The following is a 20867-nucleotide window of genomic DNA, read 5'->3' on the forward strand; positions in this document are numbered from 1 at the left end:
TAGACAGCTCATCTAAGATGGGTCGAGGCCCCACAGGACCTTTGCCTCCCTGACGACTAAATGCACAGAGTGTTCTTCAGGCATAAGGATGTTTGGGGAAAAAAATCTTTTCTCTGTCCTTGCTGAGAACCAGGGACACTTAAGAGAATTCTGGGACAGCTCAGAAATGACAGCTTGCTATGAAGGCATGGCTGGAGATCAGCAGCAGAAAGGCCCAGGGCAGGCTGGCTGGTAAAGTGGCTCGAGCGGTAGAGTGCCTGTCTAGCAAGTCAGAGGGCCTTGTGTCCAACCCCTCCTCCCCCACCATCAACAGAACAAGAGGAGGGCTGGCAGAGAAAGCCTGCACTCACCACTTCCTGTGAAGGGGAGTCACTCCAGCCACCCAGCTGCTGCCCAGCCCAGGCAGGTGCCCCTCCCAGCAGCTCAGCGACCACACACAGTGGCCAAATTGGGCTTTGGCAGCTCTCTCTCCTGGTAATTATACCCTGGGAGCAAACCTGCTTGTGATTCCAGGGGAGGCCTGGGGAGAGGGCTGAGAGAGTAAGGAAAGGGAGAGTCCTTGTGTTCGAGCAACACTGGAGGCAAAGCTGCGTTCCAGATGATTGCATGGGCATTCCAACTCAAGAACACCCTCACCAATACAGAGCAGCATTTATCCCAACTCTAAAACTCTTGGGTGGGAGTCAGAGAAGGGTGCTGCTGATCAAAGCCTTCCCACTCTTCACAGAAAGGTTAGCAGGATCACGGAGTGAACTAAAGGTAGTATGTGGCTTCTCCCTTAGAAATCCTAAAAGTGAAGCAAAGCAAACCACACTGGAACAAAAGCCAGCTCATAAGGACACTTTTGGAATGACTGGCAAAATCTGAATACAGATACTAGATATCATGAATGGTCCTGTGTGGTAATAGGGATAATTATGTAGGAAAATGTTCTTAGAAGATGCATGCTAAAGAAGCTAGGATTGGCATATCATATTTGCGACTTACTGCCAGGTAATTCAGCAAAAAACTATTCACAAGTGATACGTAAATATATACTATGAAATTCACAAATATAAGCTATATTAAATATGTGCACGTGACATGTAGTTAATGGGCAAGCACTAAGTCCTGGACATTATTAAGCTGAGCTCCCCTGTCTTTCATGTAGTCTGGGTTATGCCAGGTCTGGTGGGCCTCAGCCAAACCACAGAACACAAAGCAGAAGTCGATGGAAGCTCAAAGGAAGGAAGACATTCTGTGTGGCTTTTTAATCTGTTTCTAGAAGAGAGCTTATGTTTTCTTCCACACTCCACATCTGTATCCTCTCCAAATTCGTATGTTGCAATCCCACCCTGGAAAGGTATGAGGAGGTAAGGGCTTTTGGGGTGATGAGTGCAAGGGGCCAAGCACTTATGGATGCATTTGTGCAGTCATAGATGGACTACGGCTCTTGTGGATGGATTGGTGCTCTCCTAGGAGAGCCCTGAGAACTTGTTTGTTCCTCCTCCACGGGAGGACACGGCAGCAAGATGGCTGGCTGTGAGCAGCAAGGCCTTCATCACCAGATACCAAGGCTGCAGTATCTTGACCTTGAACTTTGAAGCCTTCAGAATGATGTGGGAAGGGAGGGAAAGCACACCTGGAGGGGGCTTGAGTCCCCGGAGACCTGTGGAACTCAGTGTGGGAGCCACCAGTGCTTGGCTCTGTTGAGAAGGTGAGCAGCCCTGGGGATCAGGTGGACAGACAGTGCTTCCAGGCAGGGAACCTGTTTATTTAACAAAGGCGGGGGAGGGGACGGGTTCCTCGGAGAGGAGGCTGGCTTGCAAGAACAGCTTAGAAATTTATTTTTTCTGGTAAGGAGTGAACATCCGCCGAAGGGTGATGGACGTTAATTTCTCTCATTGGGAAAATGGTTAGACATGTACAGAGAAATGGAAAGGCAAGTGAAGAAATTATTACCATCAATTTGAACATGTCTGTAAGAGCTCAGGAATTCCAGCAGGGCATGAATGGAAGGTCTTTGTCTGATCTGACCCCTTCACTAAGACACTCTGTACACAGAAGGTGACAACAGACAGAATGAAAATGGAAGCTGTATCAGCCTGGAGAGTAAAAGTGTATCTAAGAAAAGAGTGGTACGGATGTTTTCTGAGAGTAAAGCAAGATTGGGAAGGACTGGTCTAGGCTTCCCTCCAGATGGTGGGTATAGTGAGCAAGAACAGTTGTCTGGAGCTGCTGGGTGAGAGACAAAGCCAGCGACAAGTTCCTTGGGAACATTGAATAACAACTTTCTGCACAAGGAGGAAATGACTAGGGCGAGGGTGGGTGGTCCTCCAAAGCTAAAATAAGAAGTCACACTCAGGCGATCCCACAGGGAAGGGGACTCATTTCTAGGGAACGCTGCAGCTGGCAGAGCACTGGAGGGCTTGGGCTCATGGAACAGCCAGCCCAGGAGGAGCAAAGGTCTCCACCAAGGTTTTCAGAAGTCCTTTCTGGGCAGAGTGCATTCTGGAGAGGTTAAAAGTTCATGGGCGTGCAACTTGCCCAAGCTTTCGATGGAAACGCTACTGCTGCCCCCTAGAGGTAATGATTTTTCAATTCCAGATTTGTAAGCCATCTGTAAACTTTTTAACTCAGATTTGTTATACCGTGCAAGGATTCTGCAGAGATCTTTGAAGTCGCTTCCAATTTTGGGATTCTACAAGAAGAAAAAGGGCAGCTCAGCTGCTTTTTGTCAGTGAGGAAGCATTAGGAAGAAATGTCTGAAATAGCAGTCATCAAAAAAATTTAGCTAAGAAACGAAAATACTCCATGAACATTTGTTAAACACTAGAAACAGCCTGCCGCTGAGGGCTGAGGCTCCTTCCCTCCCCCTCTGGTAAGTTACAAATATGAGTGGGGAAAAAAAATCAAGCCTCACACAGTTGAGGAGGTACAGGTAACATGGAAAACCTATGGCCACAGGACTCACACCCAGCTCCGCAATGCCCAGGAACGGCTACTACTATTTATCAACTGCCAAAATGCCACCAGCTACCCACTTGGCAACGTTTCCCAGCTGGGCCTTCCTCTCAAGCGTGCAAGGGGTGGCTCAACGACGAAGCGTCCCTTGCTCCCAGACCCGTGGCCCTCCTCCTACCCTCAGTCCTGGCTCCTTGGGGACAGCAGGAACCCTCTCTTCTCCGCTCAGAGAGCTGACATCTAATTTTCCAGGTTCTTTACAGCGTGGTCTCCTCTGCTTTGGTTTATCTGAAAAACTCTAGGAGGCAATGGAGACCAATATTACAAAACATTCTGCCACAGTCTTCAGATGAGGGAGAGAGGCCTTCCAGCTGCTGTTGCCCTTTGCTCATCCCTATGACTTTGCATGGGACAGCATCCCCAGCCCTCGGCTAGGCTTTCTCCTTGAAGCACCCTGGTGACAGCAAGCTGGGCCCTAGGCTTCGCCACCGGAGCCCCCGGCCTCCAGCTTCCCAGGGGCCTTCTCTGTGGGCTCTTTCTCCACAGCTGCCTGGGAAGGCGTGCACCTGAGAATCTGTTCTCCTCTTTCCTGTGCATTCTGCTTACACATCTTATTCCCCAGATGGGCCCAGGGAAGAAGGTGGAGGGTAGATAAGCAGGGAAGAAGAGAAAAACCAAGAGGAAAATATCAGCACTCAGGAACCCATCTCAAGAGTTCTAACTTAAAGGACTCAAGAGCAAAAGCAGCAGATGCGATGGCCAAGTCCCAAGGCTACACAGCTGTAAACTCAGAATACAGCCTTTCCTACCCCCCTCACCAAAAGAGCAGTAATGTGTTCATCTGGAGATTTTTCATCAAGTGGTACAGTTCATGCACCCTGAGGACTCCTGAAAGCTTATATACTTACTGTATGGCCACTTTTCTTGGGGGGGGGGTGGACTCAAGTGGTTAAACTTAGGTAAGGCCTGCCTGCCCTCTTAATATTTTGCATATCTATTACTTAGGACAGTATTCTTACTTAGGACATGAGCTGTAATTTCTGTTCCTGGAGGATTTAACAAAAACGTACTTTCTCAATCAACACAAATTTGTCCCAAACGGCCTTCATGTCTGGTCTCCCTCAGCATTCAATGATAAACCAAGTCAGCAGCCTGTTAGCAGAAGCATCAGGCGGCACCACCCAACACTTACTGCTCCAAATCCAGGAATGTCCAAAGAGTAGTCCGCCTGCTGCCGCAGCCAGTCGAGCAGGCTCTTGCTGGGAATGGCTTTCTCAGCCTGGCTGTTGGCTGTTCCTGTAGGCTCAGGGGCTGAGCTGGCAGGTCCTGGCCCTTCAGGGTGTGTGGTGCTCAGGGTGGTCTGTCCTGGGTCTTCATGGACTTCCTGGATGAAAGAATGACAAGTATGTGCAGCTCAATTACAATGGAATGAAAACTAGCCCCTAAAAGTTAAGCACATCAAGTATTCTTTAAACTTTCCCACCTATCCTAGTATCACTGCTGGAGTGCTTAAACTGGAAACCCACACACGACTGATTCACCATTGCATGGTGGGTGCTCTTTTACCCGAATGCCCTTCTTCCGGTCTACTTGGCCAATTTTAATTCCACCCCAGCTAATCCTATTCAGTGTACATATCTTTGTCCTATTGCTGACTGTCCCACTCTAGCTTCTGGGCCACAGCACCTGTTCACAGCCCCTCTCATGGCTACAATGAGGTTTGCTCACCCGATTCTATCTACAGGTTTTTTCATCTATAAAAGACTGATTTTTCACATGGTGGTTGTTGCTAGGATCAATAGAACAATCATGAAAAGCTGAACATAGTTTTAGATAGATAAAAAAAATAGACAGGAGACAGTTAACTGGCTATTATTATTATTATTCTTTAATGCATGATTTGTGACCCTTCCTTTTGGGCTTAAAATCTGACAAATGGGAACTCAAAAAACAGCATTATGGACTATACATGTCTAAAGTGGATTGGATTTCTCTTGACTAAGTGGTTTCTGACCTCCTCCATGGCTTACAACGGTCTCCTCTGAATTTAGAATGTACTGACTTGGTGTGATCTCCAGGAATCCTCACAGAGGAGCAGCGTGGGGCGTGGCAGTGCCCACCTACCATGTCAAGCAGTAGAGCCAGGACCAACATTCAGCTGGTCCTGCCTCCCGGATCTCTACTCTGTGAGCCTTGCTTTGCTCCCTCAATTCCAGTGGCTCTTCTGGAACTCTGGAAGGTTTGGGCTGCTTCTATTGGAAATGACAAGACCTGATTCCATTTGAAATAAGAAGACATCCTGGCTCATTTCTCCAGAATGCATGCAGATCAAGGGCCATCAATCGGTTATTATCTATTGATTTCTAGAAAGATGGAAGGTACCTTAAAACAAAAGAAAACACACAGGGCCATTGAAATAAGGAGAAAAGGGACACACGGAAACACTAGGTATGTGAGGAAGAAGGGTGTGTTTCTGTGTGTAGAAAGGTTAGTATTTTTATTCACTGGCCTCCTAGACTCACCAAGATTCCTGCCTGGAGTGTTTGCTCCTTCAGAAAGATGAGGTCCATCCCTCCTTCCACAGGTTTCCGCCTCCCTCTCCGCCTCCTCGTGGCCGCATCGTCTCTCCTTAGGCTCCCATTGACTATCTGTCCCGTCACTGGATGGATCAGGCCAGCTTGTAGAATCCCAGACAAGTCCATGCCGAGGGTTCCTTGAAGTGAACTGATAGCTCCAATCTTGGGGGTGCTGGCGCTCACTGGGAAAGGGGATGTGGCTCCCGGGGACCCCTCTGATGAGCAGGAGAGGTCTATGGCTGATTCCCCATGCCAGCCATTAAGGACGATGGGAGGGTGCCCATGGGTGACAGAGAACTGTTCTAGGCTCCGAGCCTTGGAATCCCTTTCCACCTCAAACTCATAGGGACGTCTGTGCTTCTGTTCCTCTTTTGTGAATACTGGAGCTACAAAGCTCTCCTGCAAACACATAAAGGAAGTAAGCCTAGGATAGAGACTGAGCACCCTCTTTTCCTCCCTTACCATTTCTGTGGGGGTATGGACTCAGGACCTTATACTTGCTAGGCAGGCGCTCTATTGATGAGCCATGACTTCAGCCTTCTTTTTGAACTGGTTATATTGAGACCTGTTATAGCTGGAATGACATGTATCCCCCACCATACCCGGTTCCTTCCTGTGAGACGGAGTCTTGAACTTTTTTGCCCATGTTATCCTGAAACTACAAGCCTGATGACCTCGGTTTCCTATGAAGCCAGGACGCAAGTGCATGTCACTGCACCTAGCTATAGGCTGAAAAGGGGTATTACATGTATGCCTGGGCTGGGCTTGAATCTCAACTCTCCATATCTCAGCTTTCCATTTCATTAGGATTACAAGCATGAGCCATTGACCCCTGAATAACAGGTTTCTAGTCTAGGACTGCGTTTGCAGTTTATGCTATGACTCAGGGATCCTCAGTATCAGTAGTCCATTGAATCATTTGGGGAGTTACAACAAAAATTCCAATACTCAGGCCACACCCCAGACTAATTCAGAATCAGTAGGTTTCCAAGGTCCTGTGCTAATCCAATATGCAGCTGAGTGAGAACTTGTGTGCCAACAATTTATCTCAAACTTGCGTTGACAGAAATGCTCATTCCTGCCTTGAATGACTCATTTTTTATCAGCTGACACTGAACTCTCTCATCAAAAGACATCTGTCTCCTCATGCCTCCTTTCTCCTCTAACTAGTCAGCAAGTTGTCCTTGCCAAGTTTGTCTGTTCTTTTTTATCCACTCTGCCTACTGCACAGTCTAGAACCTTCTCTGTGTACTGGTTCCCTATTTGGTTACCCAGCTCTGGCTCTCTTTTTTTCTAATGTCACTTTCACACCAACATGCAGACTCCAGTTGAGCCCAAACCTTGTTTTCATCATGCACTTCTCTGCTCGAAAACTTTTACTAGTTCTCCGTAGCCCAGGAGGTTGGGTAAGAAATCCTTCAACTAACACTCAAAACCAAAAATATACACTGTCCACTCAGTACCGGTTTGCTGAGCGAATGCCTCCGCTGAGAAGCTGGATGTGGCTGGCGTTGTTTTGTGGTCCAGCCATCCCAGGTCTCACCTGCTGGAGCTGGGCTGCCAACACTGCCCCATTGCTGAAGCTGTGCTCCGCCGCTTCTGGCTCTGAGAAGCTGTTTCCAGAACCAGCATTACTGGCTAAGATGGGGGTGGGAGGTGTGCCCGAGGGCTCATACGGCTGGCAGGAGGGCCACTTCCCCTTCAACACCACGTGGCAGATATTATCTAGGCGGTTAATTATCACCCGGTCCTAGGAAAAGGATAACAGCCACAGTAAGTATGGAGACACCCAAATTCACAGGGTCTCTTGAGATCAAGGGTCAAGTTATCTCACTCTACGGAGCTGATCAGAGAACACTCGAACATACTCTATAAACCTTAAAATAAATTTCACAGTCTGGACAATGAAGATTAAATGTACAGTGCTATAAATGTGGGACTTGACACTTTCTCCTATGGTTTAATTAGTCTAGTGCATCTCTCCAATGTCTAAATGTTACCTAACTGATACCTTGTGCACATGTGCGTGTGTGCACATACATTGGTACTGGGGCTTGAACTCAGGGCCTGGGTGCTGTCCCTGAGCTTTTGTGCTCAAGGTGAGCACTTTGTCACTTGAGCCATAGCTGTTTCTAGTTTTCTGTTGGTTAATTGGAGATTCTCACGAACTTTTCTGCCCAAATTGGCTTTGAATCTTGATCCTCAGATCTCAGCCTCCTGGGCAGCTAGGGTAATGAGTGTGGACCACAGCACCCAGCTTTATAAGTGATACCTGGTGAAGACAATGAACAGTTCCTGGAGTCTGTTTTGAAGAGATACTGTAAGAGGGTTGAGAGGAATCAAAGCTAAGAACACTTTGGTGGAGGATGCAAGCTCTGGGCATTTACCTTTGGCCACTCTGAGAAGGAATAGAGTGTTTTCTCCTGGAGCAGCTGGGCGATAGTGGGAGCCCGAGCTTCCTGTGTGTCGTCTCCAAGGTCTGCAATGCCCGAGGTTGAGCTCTTGCTCTCCTCTTCAGAGTATTTCCCGGGATAGTCTGGAAAGACAATTACAAAATCTAACTGGACATTTGGGAGACACTGATTTGAAATCTACCTTTGCTGTTCCTTTTTCTTCTTGGCTCATTTTGTGCTATTTAAAGTTCACTATTAATGATTATATCTTCTATTTCCAGGGGAATAGATTAGTCAAGCCATAAGGGCAAATCCTGCTTTAGGGCTATCAGTGTAGGTTATCTACTGAGAGCATGCACCTATACAAAGAACACCAGAAAGAGGGAAGGGGAAGTTTCTCAAAGGAAAGGAGAAAAGAGGAGAGGGGAGGGAAAGGGAAGGAAAGAGACAGGAGGAAAGTCTACATTCTTTATTAGTAGAGCAGACAAGAGGAAACTCAACACTGTAATACTGTAATATGTGAAGGACAGCCCACAAATATAAAATATAGGAGTTCTTATCACTGTTATCTATTCCTATAAAGAATTTCAGGGTCACCTGGATTGTTTTCCTTTACAATTTGAAATTCCTTCTAACTTTAACCCTTATCTAAGATTTTCCTGTTTAAAAAGATGACATTCACTTTTTTCAGCTGCATGTAAGGGGTCTAACATAAATGCCCAAAAGTACAGGGTTTCAATGACAACTGCTACCCTACCTCAGCAAAGGCCAACTTTACTGGTGTTTGGGGAGTTCCTATAAAACTACTTGTATTGCGCAGCTATATAAGCTGCAGGTCTCTGGTATTGCAACCATCAGTTTCTACAATGACCACAGTTGGGAAGCTCTAGTTTTAGACTAAGGCCTGTGATGTCTGATTTTGAAGGAGTGTAGGCCCACTAGTCATGCCCACTAATGCCATTCCCCTACCCTACCTGCTTCCCATTATGTAAAGACTGGCTTACCCAGCATCCCACAAGGTCTTACATACTGTACCTTGACTAGGGCATGTTCCATCTCTATCATAATCATCTTTATTTTCAAAATCCATGTCTTCTGATTTGGGTTCACTCCCCTCGGAAGTGTATGTGGGGAAGCCTTTCTTTCCCTCTGTATTCTCTTTCCACGGGTCTTTGAAGAGCTTCACTTTAAATGGCTCTGATGGAATAGCAGTGGGCTCACGTTCCACTGTGGCACTGTTGGCTCTGCTTCTGAACAACTCTGGGTTATAAGCCTTGGGTTTCTCCACTTCGAATTCCTCACTCCCGAGGCCCCGGGCCCAGCTCTCCATGTGTTTGCAGTGGCACTGACAGGTCATGGGAGGGAAGGTCCTCTGTGGTCCAGGAGTCTGGCTTACCACCTCTAGGCTTCCTTTCTTGCCTTCATCCAGATGGAAGGCTCGGCTCTTGCCCCTTGGGAGGACAGGCGTGGGCTTGGGGAGGCGCAAAACATCCGGCCTTTCTCTGGTGCGGGTTATCACCGCTAAGTTTTCCTCCTCATTTTCTTCCTCGTCCTCTTCCTCATCACTCTGGTTCTGACTCAAAATCAATTTACTTTCTAAACTTTTGCTTTCTAGTAAATCAATTAACTGCTGGTCAGATGAGAAGTTTCTTTTGGAGTCACAGACGCTAAGGCTGCACAGCTCTACGAACCCGCTTTCACTTTCTGCATCCACAGCAGGGGAAGCTGAGCCTTTGTCCTCCAGCTGCCCAACACTGTCAGGTCTCGGCCCTGCCTCACTACAGCATGGCTCCCCATCTTTTGAAAGAGAGATCAACAAATGCTTTCCATTTTTAATGTTCATTTGAGCCACTCCTGCTTCCAAGCTCTCCATGAGAGAGGAGCTTGAATCTACTTCTGCCTCATGGCTGCCCCGTTGGCAGCTCCCATCTCTGTTGGTAGAGATGGTAATGGCATCTTTCCTAGATTCGGTGTTGGTACCTGGGCTCTCCTGAAAGGAGCCTGGATCCCGGCTGAGTCCTTTCTTACCATACAACATTTTCTCCAAGGATTCCGGCAGCAGACTTTCATCATGGTTGACAGAAACGACATCTTGAGCGTTAGAAAGGAAGTTTTCACAGGTCGCACGAGGTAAGCTACCCCCGGGGAGACCAAGATGATCATCTCTGCTTTCTATTTTCACCACGCTCTCAGGCTCACTTTCAAGGGACTCTGAAGTTCTACTCATTTGAGTATAGGTAAGAGACTCGTATAGTTTGGAGTTGTTCTGGTAAAGGCAACAGAGACTTCCTGGTGCCTGGGTGTCAGTCCTTTTATGCTGGGCATAGTTCCTGTAAGCATCCAGGAAGGACAGCTGGGGGTCGTTCATGATGTAATAGTCAGTGCGGTTGAGCCCGTGTTTGGCAGTGCCAATGAGCAGGTCTCGATCATGTTTCCCACACTCCCACCAGACTGGGAGGTAGAGGCTGGGCCTGCAGAGCTGCAGGCGCTCATGCAGCTGCGGACACCTGAGCACCTGCTCTCGGACCTTCCGCAACAGCTCGATGCGGTACAGAGTTTTTGCAGCCCGCTCCTCAGTGATGGGTTCAACATAGATGGTAGCATCGGGAATGCCTGAAAGGGAGGAATACAGCCTATCAGTGTGGTTGTGGATACTCACCGCCTCCTGAACCTTTCATTTAACAATTCGGCTCCCTGGCTCCTTGGCATGGGAGTCACAGCCATGCTGGTTCCTGCTGAAATGAGAAACTAAAAGGAAGTGAACAAGAACAGATCCAGGGAGGGTGAAAGAACAAGAAGATGTCAGACCTGGAAAACCATTAGGTGTTCTGCACACAAATGACTTCACATTTATTATCCAGTGTTTACCAAAATTTCTGCTATGTCATTACTCCTTCTGCCCTCCCCCGCCCTGCCATCCTGGGGTTTGAACCCTGAGCTTTTGCTCAGGGCAAGCACTCTACCATTTGAGTCACAATACCACTTCTGGCTTTTTCAAGTGGTTTATTGGAGCTAGGAGTTTCACAGAGTTTCCTATCCAGGGTGGCTTTGAACTGTGATCCTCAGATCTTGGCCTCCTGAGTAGGTAGGATTACAGGCATGAGCCACTGGCGCCCAGGTCATCATTCCTTTTTTAAGGACAATAAGACAGGCTCAGAAAAGTTACTCTACTCCAGGTGGCAGAACTACAATCTGAATCTGTCTTGTCAGTATGACTCCATGGTCCAGATCTTTCCAGTATATCCAGCTTGGTCTGAGTGCGAACACTTGCATCGTGCTGCCTGAGGGGCAAAGGCAGGGATGCTCGCATGCTGCCACTGGCTCGGAACGTACACCAGGCAGGCCCAATACTTGTTTTAGCTGTCCTAAATCATGGCTGCAAATTCCAACCAGGAGATCATTTCAGAAGAGCTCTTATCAGACCGGGAGATATTTAAATATTCATTTACTTTGTGTAAGTGAACACATGGTATTTCTCGATATTTCTGTGAGGTTTTGGTTGCTGGTGGTCACAATACTCAGGGCCTTGCACTTGCTAGGCAGATGCTCTACCACTTGAGCCAGGCCCTCTATGAGCTTTTAGTTTAATTTCCATTTTCACTGCAATAATATCTGGGGAAGAAACATTTTGTGACACAGACGGCAGAGCCAATGACAAGTGGATGAGTTTCTAAGAGCCTCCTTGACTTTATCCGAATCCCTTGTAGTGGGAATTCTGCAGTAGAGTGCTAGCATGTTCTCCCCATCTCACCAAGCACCCAGTGACATAGGTTTCTCACCATCCTCTTTCCATGCTGGCAGACGACACACATTCCGGCACATGGCCACGAAACTATAGAAATAATGTTCCAGGCTCTCATCGGACTTCTTGTCTAAACGGGAAATGATGCGAAACTGTGTCCAGTCGAAGATTTTCTTTTCTTGATCATAAATGACTCCAAAGGAAGACACTGTTCTATAGAAGTCTGCTTGCTCTCTCCTGGTCCACCTTGAGATTTAACCAGACAGGGAGAGTGAATGGATTTTCCTCCTTCATTTTCAGGGCACGAATGGGGGTGGTGGTGGCGACGATGGTGAATTCTGGACCTCATGCTTGCTAGGCAGGACAACTACCACTTAAGCCACTGTCTGCGATTTTGTGTTTTGTCTTTTTTTTTTTTTTTGCCAGTCCTGGGCCTTAGACTCAGGGCCTGAGCACGGTCCCTGGCTTCTTTTTGCTTAAGGCTAGCACTCTGCCACTTGAGCCACAGTGCCACTTCTGGCCATTTTCTACATATGTGGTGCTGGGGAATCCAACCCAGGGCTTCATGTATATGAGGCGAGCACTCTTGCCACTAAACCATATTCCCAGCCCCTGTGTTTTGTTATTTTTGATGTAGGGTCTTATTTCTATGCCTGGGCTGGCCTGTACTGTGACCCTCCTATTTATGCTTCCTTCTGTTGCCAGGATGACAGATGCATGCCATTGTCCCAGCCACTGGGTTGTAATGAAGGGGGGAGGGGATCGAGGTGGGGTTGGCCTTGAACTCTTGAGCCCCTGAATATGGCCTTCAAGTAGTTTGGATTACAGGTTTGAACCACTATGCCTAGCTTTTCTTTTCTTACTGGGAACTGAACTCAGGGCTTTGAAATTGCTAGGTAGGTATTCTACCACCTGAGCTATGCCTCCTCTGGCTTCTTGTCTTTTTTGAGACAGTCTCGCTACATAGCCAGGCTGGCTGGCCTCTAACTTGATCAGTCCTCCTGACACAGCCTCTTGAGGACTGAGATTACAGATGTACGCTATCATGCATAGCTTATACTTCTTTTCTTTTTCAACAGAAAGCCAACAACCACTTTTTGAGTACATATTTTAAGGATTTATGAAATCAAGGAAGCAAGTGGAACTAGTTTTCCTATTTTTACTTAATTGTGATTGGGCTAAGAGAACCTTATTAAAAATCATTCTATTCTCAAAGAGGGACTATTCAGATCTCCGGCTCTTTCCTCTAATACTGACCCCCCTTAACTACATGTGTGTAAATAGAGTTTGTTGACTCTTATTTTTATTTTTTTTTTTTTGCCAGTCCTGGGCCTTGGACTCATGGCCTGAGCACTGTCCCTGGCTTCTTTTTGCTCAAGGCTAGCACTCTGCCACTTGAGCCACAGCGCCACCCCTGGCCGTTTTCTGTATATGTGGTGCTGGGGAATTGAACCCAGGGCCTCATGTATACCGAGGCAAGCACTCTTGCCACTAGGCCATATCCCCAGCCCCGAGTTTGTTGACTCTTGAATAACTACTTTTAGAAGTTATCTAGTTAATCTCACTTATAGGAAGTCAGAATTAATAAATATTATATATTCTCAATTATCTTGTCCCCTTCCCCCCACGACATAGGATTATCATAAAACCCCGGAGGGACCTTCCAGACAAGTTAATCCAACCTCTTCATCTCATCAGGAAACTGGAGTCCAGAGGAAAGCACTACCTCAGTGGGCCCACCAGAATGCCTCATCGCTCTTTGGTTTTAGGTCGGTGGGGTGTTCATGTCACTATCTCCTCTAGTCTACACTGTACAGAACTGAGATAATGCCTCAGTGGAACTATTCCATGCCACCATAGTGTTTACAAGGAGGTTCTTGGGCATCGTGCTCTCTGCCCCATTTAAGAATAGGGAGTGTGGCGAGGGGTCAATGGAAGACTGGGAAGCAGGAAGAAGTTTTCTTTGCAGCCATACCAGATGGGAGATATATTTTTCCCAAATTGCCAAATTTCATAAAGCTAGAGGGAGTACAAAGAAGTAACTGGATATGCTATGTGGTGCTTCATCAGAAGAACAGTTATAAAGACTCTCAGAATTGCAGTTTTGATGATTTGTTCATCACTAGCTTATGCTGCAGTAGTCTTTTTAGCTGAGTTCTCAGACAAGCAAGTAACTCTGGTAATTTATACCTTTCTTTGGGCTTATACTTTATGGCATTTATTGCTCTCAAAGGCTTGATAAAGACTTGTGGCTATAATAAGACAGCTTTAATTCCCTTTGTTAATGAAGGAGGGTGTCTGAAATGGTCTGACATATGACAGAGTGGTATTTTAAAATCACAATATCGATGACCAGGGCCTGGCTTAGGGAGTGTCATAGAATTCTGGGAATTGTGTCCAGAGGGTATCCAGGTCTCATCAGACTCCCTAGTCTTTAGGATAACATCATCACCATTTATGGATTTTGGAAATAACCTAATTTCACAGGAGAGAACAAAAACACTTGCCCTCCAGCTACTTTCCCTGTTGTCATCTTTACCTCTTCTGGGCTTCTTTGCCGATAAGATCCATTTCTGATGTTCTCCTGAACATCTCCTCTTGAACCCAGTATCCTTGGTTACCTGGTCCCAGCATTTCAGGTCGGCAGATTTCCTTGCGGTTGCAACGCTGGTAAATAGTGACCAGACGCCGGAGACGAGCCGTAAGAGCAGATGAGACTGGCCACGGTGATTTGTCTGGGTCAGAGCCATCCTGGGCTTCAAACATCAGTGAAGACATTAGTATTTACAAACAGAACTAAGACAAGAACAACTGGACTTTTCCCTCATCCCCTTTTGTTAAAAAACAAGGCTGACCTAACAACTTGATCAATCATTACCATTTAAACAATAGTGCAAGAGATAGGCATGTCAGGAAGGGCTGTGATTTTGCTTCAGCTTTATGTTATGAATGGCATACTCTCTCTTGAATAAACATATCATTTTCTAGGGGGCAGAACCACTCTATAGCACATGAATGAGCGAACTGCAGCCTTTGCCATATACACTACTGGTTTCTGTATAGTTTGGCCCTTCCAGGGCCTCTGATAAGCGTGAATTCAGACAATGCACAATCAACAGAGCATTCCGTTGCTACCTTTCCTAAGATGATCATAATCTTTCTCAATGAAATCACGATTCCTTTTTATCTCTCCAACCTAGCTTACTTTCAACTTTCATTCGATGTCAGGCAGAGGAAGCCAGAGCCGCATGCGACTCCAGTGGGGTCAACTTAGTTTTTAAAGTTTCTTCTTAAAAAAAAAAAATAGCATTTTCATGACACATAACTGCAGGATGACTACATTCTGGGACCTTACTTTTCTTTGCCTTCAGAAGGACACAGTCTCACCTGCCCGGCTGTCATCCTTTTTTTCACCAAAAATGGCATCACCACCGCCATCACCAGGACTCTCCTAAGGATAAAGGAAGCCATTCCATCAGCAAAACTGCAGCTTAGAAGAAAGCACCTCTGAGAAACCCTATATGGAAGAAATAAGCATGCACAGAAGAAAGGCATCCCTGCCTACTAAGGAACCGAGGCTGTTCCTGACAGGCACAGTGCACTTATGCACAGATTCAAAGGAGCTAGAAGCTTGTCTGAAGTCTCTCTCCCCCTGGTTCCTGTGCGCCCCCCCTCTGAGAATAAGTTTAAAGAATGATGAGCTGGCAAACTCTCTCTGGCAATTACATCTACAAGCAGTGTTTTAGCTGTGAATTTAAATATTTGCTTTATCATTGTCACTTGGAATTTAATACTGTCATTTCACCAAGACTATGCCTGCACTTTTGTCTTTTTTTTTTTGCTGGGAAGTAGTGTCAGGCTCACGTTCATTATGGTTAGCTTATTTCACAGGAACAGACACTATTTTCATAAAACATGACTGCTGCAGGCAGGAGACCTGATGGTGCAAAACCCCAGGAATTTAAAATTAAAACGATGACTTCAAGCTCCAACTAAATCTGGAGTAAGATCATAGGCACGGAGCCTTGTCCAAGTTGGTGTACTTGTCAAACTAGCACTAATGGATTCCTTTACAAGCTCTGTCTTGGTTTCAGGAATGGAACTTTATATATGTGCACACATGGGAGTGTGTGGGTGGAAACGAGATCATGCCTTCAACAAGACTGTTTTAACACCAAAACATACGGTTATCTCAACTAATAACATCTTTTGTCATCATTTGATGGCATAGAGCAACCTTGGGACTCAAGACTTTGCCATGTTAGAGGGTCAGAGGACAAGAGGCCTGCTTTCAGTGAACTGTGGCCTGCATTCATTTCTGTGTGACCCTCAAATTAAGAATGGTTCTTATGATTCTAGGTAGTAAAAAGAAAGAAGAACCTAAGACAGAGAGCAGAAGTATAGAGTCGTTATCTGGTGCTTTACTGAAAGTGCTTGCTGGCCTTGGACAGGGGACCTGCAGCAATGGATAGAATAGGAATGGACAGATTCCTATGGCCAAGAGTTCAGCAAACTCTCAGCTTCTAGGGCCTGACAAGAAAGCTCTGAGAAGGCAAAAAGGAACAAAACTCTGCATATGGTTTATCTTGTTTGGTTATCTGACCTGTATCATGAACTAGAAACTATTACTACCCTCATCTTACAGATACACAAAACAAGGCCTAAAAAGAAGCACAGTGACCTGGCTAACAAGCGGTAGAGACAGGCTTCAGACCAGACAGTCTGATGTGAGAGCCAAGTGAGCTAAAAAAATGGCAGCAAGAGGGTCCTGGAGGAAAGTCTTTTTGGAGAGTGGAAAGGTATTCAGAGCTGGGAAGCACTCCTTCACCTCCTTTCTCCAGGCAACAACTGTTTCCTGCCATGTAAGGTCCATAAAGCATGGAAAACCCAGGAGGATTTATCATATCTTTTGTTTAAGTGGCACTGGAGTTTTGAGCTCAGGGCTTCATGTTTGTTAGGCAGGTACTCTACCACTTGAACCACAATCACAGCCTTTTAAAAAATCCTTTTTGCTTTAGGGTCATGTAATTTTGGCTTGGGCCGGGCTGGCCTTCCTGTGCAGTGTAGCTGGGATCACAGGCATACACCACCAAGGACCAGCTAACTTATCTAATTGTCTTGATTTGGCAGTAGTGGGGTACGAACTCAGTGCTTCACACTTGCTGGGCATGTGTTCTACCACTGGAGTTATATTCCTAAGCCATACCTTTTCTGGTTATTTCTGAGATGGGGGGGAGTGTGTGTGTGTGTGTGTGTGTGTGTGTGTGTGTGTCTCTCTCTCTCTCTCTCTCTCTCTCTCTCCTCTCTCTCTCTCTCTCAGCTGGCCTGGACAGTGATCTTCCTATATCATGTCTTGCTGTAGCTTGGATGATGGGCAGGTAGCACCATGTCCAGCTTTTTCTGTTCAGATGGGGAATCTCATAAACTTTTTGCCTGGGGTAGGCTTCAACCACAATGCTCCTGATCTCTCATGAATAGCTGGGATTACCGGCATGAACCCACTGAACCCAACTATTGTATATTTTCAAGTGACACTTAAATATGCCATCTCATCCTGTCCTATTAGGAAGATAAAAGCAAACCTGCCTGCTATGCCTATCCATGACTCTTCTGGGGGGAACCTTTTATAGGACATTCAAAGAGGAGCTGCGGGACCAATCCTCTGAATGCTGGAATGTTCCACAGCCTACAAAACATGGGTGGTAGGCCCCAGAAGGATGCTGTTTCTCCTAACACATGTGTGTATTCTCAGATCCCAGAGCCATGGAGCAGGCTTCCAGCCTGGTGTGAGGTGTCCAGTCCACTCAGCAGACAGGAAACACGAAGAGTCTCAGCAAGTTCTCAGCTAGTGAAAGCTTTTAGTATTAACAAGTGCCTTTTCCAGTGGCTTGTCCTCTCGTGGAGGTATTTCTCCTTTCTGGAAATGATGATGAAGCAGCCTTGGCTTGTCAGAAGCCAAAGTAAGAAAGATGTCATTACTTAGATGGGTGACGTGCTAGGGCAGTGACAGTCCCCTACATGGAAGTCAACAAGGCCTGGCATCTCAACTGCATAATAAATCCTACCTCAATTTCTGCTTGTATGAGTCACTGAGAATAAAGACTCCTCTTAGAACTCAGTTCAGAACGAGGGGCCGAGAGTGCTGACAGCAGAATGTCAACAACCAAAGACACACCATACTGGACACACCATGCAAATTCTCCATCCTGAGGGCACATGTGATTTGGAGTCTTACTGTCTGGGCTCTGGACTTCGGGGAAGTGTTTCCATTTCTCCCAAGCTCATTTCTTTTTTTGCAAAGAAGGGTGACTGTGGAGCAGAAATTTAATGAAATGCTGGTTCAAAGCAAACACCTGTCACATGGTTGCTGGGATGAAGAAAATATCAGCACGCAACCCAACTACTAGCTCATCACTCAATATGTGCACTAAGAAAGAGTTCACAGGATAGACAAACTGTGGTACTAATGACATCTAAGTGCATGGAGTCCAGGTAAGTTGCTGGATACCATATTCAGTATTTTATCCAGGTCTTTTTTTGGGGTGTGTTTGGCAGGGAAGTTCTGGGGTTTAAACTCAGTTTTGGGGTTTCAAGCTTGCTAGGCAGGAGTCACATCTCCAGCCTTGCCTTGTACTCAGTACTTTATACAAATTTCTCACTCATTTTAATAACCCATTCTAGACATGGGAAAATTATGGAAAAGGAGGCTGGTATCTCATCCTAGATTACAAATACTTTTCAATCCTGAAGATGAAATTCAAACCCAGGAGATCTGACTAGTGAGATCTTAATTGTCCTAGAGTCTGTGCTGATGGTAAAGAAATACTGTGCTGACTTCAAAGCACTGTCAGTAGCTAAAAGTAGCTTCACTTCACACATGACGTCCCCGCTATAGTGCAGAGCTCCAGTGTCCTTGTCTGAAATCAGAAGGCCTGGATTCCCTTGCTGTGGCTCCCCCTCCAGGCCTGCCTGCTCCCACTATTGGGTCCTGGCATGCCAGAGGTGGTAATAACAGTGGCAGTGCAGACTGGGGGAGTCCTGAAGACACAGAGACCTTCTTCCACGTTTTTCCAAAACCCCAGAGCCAAGACAACAGAGGATGAGCTGTCTTTCTATAGTCAGCCAAACAACAAGTAACGAAAACAGTGAAAAATATAAAGTCCCTAGTATCTGGAGCTCTGTCAGGTAGCTGTAAAGACAATGAATAGAGGCTATGCAGTAAGGTAAGTGCTCTGTAACACAATGGGAAAACGAAAGTTGCCAGCTCTGCCAGATAGGAACGAGGTGGAAAGACGTGTAAAAGTTGACTTAAGCTTGATACTGAAGGATTTCCAGTGTTCATGCCTTTCATAAAGAGATCTATTAAAAGATATTAATGGCTAATGCTATATATGCATGTATTCACATATATGCATATAATATATGAATAAAATTTCACCTTTCTGTTGGTGCCAGTCCTAGGGCTTGAACTCAGGACTTGGGTGCTGTCATTGAGGTTTTTTGCTCAAGGATAACGCTCTTCTACTTGAGCCACAGTTCTACTTATAACTCTTTGGAAGTTCACCGGAGGAAAGAATTTCACAGATTTTCCTGCCAGGGCTGGCTTAAAACTGCAATGCTCAGCTCTCAGCCTCCCGAGTAGCTAGGAAGACAGGCAGGAGCTACCAGTGTACAGCAGCTAACACTACACTTAATAGTTAAAGACTCATCTTGCTTCCACATCAGGAGTATCAGGAACTGCTCTCATTCACACAAGGAAATAAGTTTTTCCCAGTGCAGTAAGGGAATGAAAAGAAATAAAAATTATACAGATCAGAAAGGAACAACTGAAACCGTCCTTATGTGTAGATGATGTGGCGCTGACAAGGGAAATACTGAGAAACCTGTGAAAAAAAGCTCCTAGAAATGAAAAGTGAGTCCGGTGAGGTTGTAGGACATAAGACAAATAGATCCACTGTCATGTTTTCTGTGAACCAGCAAGGAATACAGGGATAACAAAGTTAAAAATATTTACAACCATTCCAAAGAAAATGAAATACCAAAGTGTGATTTAACAAATGTACAGAACTTGAATGTTGAAAAGTACAGGATGTTGGTGAAAAAGCTTAGAGAGGTTAAAAAGTAAAGAGATGTATAGTAAGATGTAATACAGCTAAACACAATGTGGTGAAGATGCCAAATCTCAAAAGTAACAAAAGAGCTCAATGCAATTCCTATGCAATTTCAGCAAGACTTTCTGTAGATACAGGTTAACTTTATTCCGAAATTCATACAGAAAGATGAAGGAACAAGAAAAGCTGAAGCAACTTAAAAAAAGAATAAAGTAGGAGGAATCAGTCTGCACAATTTAAGAATCATGACACAGCTAAAGCAATCCAGATTGTACACTACTGGCAAAGGAAGAGACAAGTACATCAGTTGGACAGAAATAGACCCACAGAAATATACTAGAATTTTCCCCCATACGACAAAAAAAGACAATTTAGTGGAGGAAAGATTTAAACAAACGGTTCTAGAGCAATGAAATATGAATAGGTTAGAGAGAAAAAAATCCTTAAGGTGGGAATGTCAGAGTATGCCTGTAAGCCCATCACTCATGAAGCTCAGACAGGAAGATCTTGAACTTGAGGACAGCTGGACTATATAGTGAAAGAGACCCTGTCCCAAACAAACAAACTCATGTTGATCTATTTCTCTTCATTTACACCCAAATCTAAATGGACCACTAACTTAAATGTAAAACTATACAACTTTTAGACCGTGAAGGCAATGAGATAGGCAGGAATTCAGAGTTGGCATAAGCAAGAACCATGAGAAGCAGAAATTGATAAGCCAAATTCTCAGAAGTAAAACTTTAGTTCTTCCAAAGACAATGTGAATAGGACAAAAGGATGAATTGTAGTGTGGCAGAGAATATTTGCCAAGCACCTTTCTAACAAAACAGTAGTATCTGGACTTTTAAAGAACTCTCTAAAACATCAACCGGAAAACAAAAACAAGAAAATTAGACATGAAGAAAAACCCTTTTTACTAAACTGGTCATAAAGATGGAAATTAAGCACATGAAACAATGTCCAATATCATTAGTCATTGAGAAAATACAAACAGAAACCACAACAAGGTATCATTATACTTATGGCTTAAGGAAGACAGTGACAATACCAAATGCTGGAAGGAGGATGTGGACAAGGCAGATCATTGAACCTCTGTTAG

At 45.5% G+C, this 20867-nt stretch overlaps 1 protein-coding gene across 4 annotated transcripts in view; it reads right to left on the minus strand.

The window, feature by feature from the left end:
- Window positions 1–20867, minus strand: part of Chd6 (chromodomain helicase DNA binding protein 6) — a 140874-nt gene that overhangs the window by 7106 nt on the left and 112901 nt on the right. For 3 of the 4 annotated variants that reach the window (XM_048349354.1, XM_048349355.1, XM_048349356.1), the window contains 9 exons: window positions 15042–15105; window positions 14194–14410; window positions 11692–11900; window positions 8948–10525; window positions 7907–8055; window positions 7063–7269; window positions 5466–5918; window positions 4136–4327; window positions 3122–3241 (listed from right to left, as the gene is read on the minus strand). In XM_048349354.1, coding sequence (XP_048205311.1) covers window positions 3122–3241; window positions 4136–4327; window positions 5466–5918; window positions 7063–7269; window positions 7907–8055; window positions 8948–10525; window positions 11692–11900; window positions 14194–14410; window positions 15042–15105 — 3189 coding nt within the window. The remainder of the gene's footprint in view (window positions 1–3121; window positions 3242–4135; window positions 4328–5465; window positions 5919–7062; window positions 7270–7906; window positions 8056–8947; window positions 10526–11691; window positions 11901–14193; window positions 14411–15041; window positions 15106–20867) is intronic. The other variant, XM_048349357.1, reaches the window with a different exon arrangement.

The sequence above is a fragment of the Perognathus longimembris genome, chromosome 6 (genome assembly GCF_023159225.1).
Source record: "Perognathus longimembris pacificus isolate PPM17 chromosome 6, ASM2315922v1, whole genome shotgun sequence".
Taxonomy (NCBI): Eukaryota; Metazoa; Chordata; class Mammalia; order Rodentia; family Heteromyidae; genus Perognathus; species Perognathus longimembris.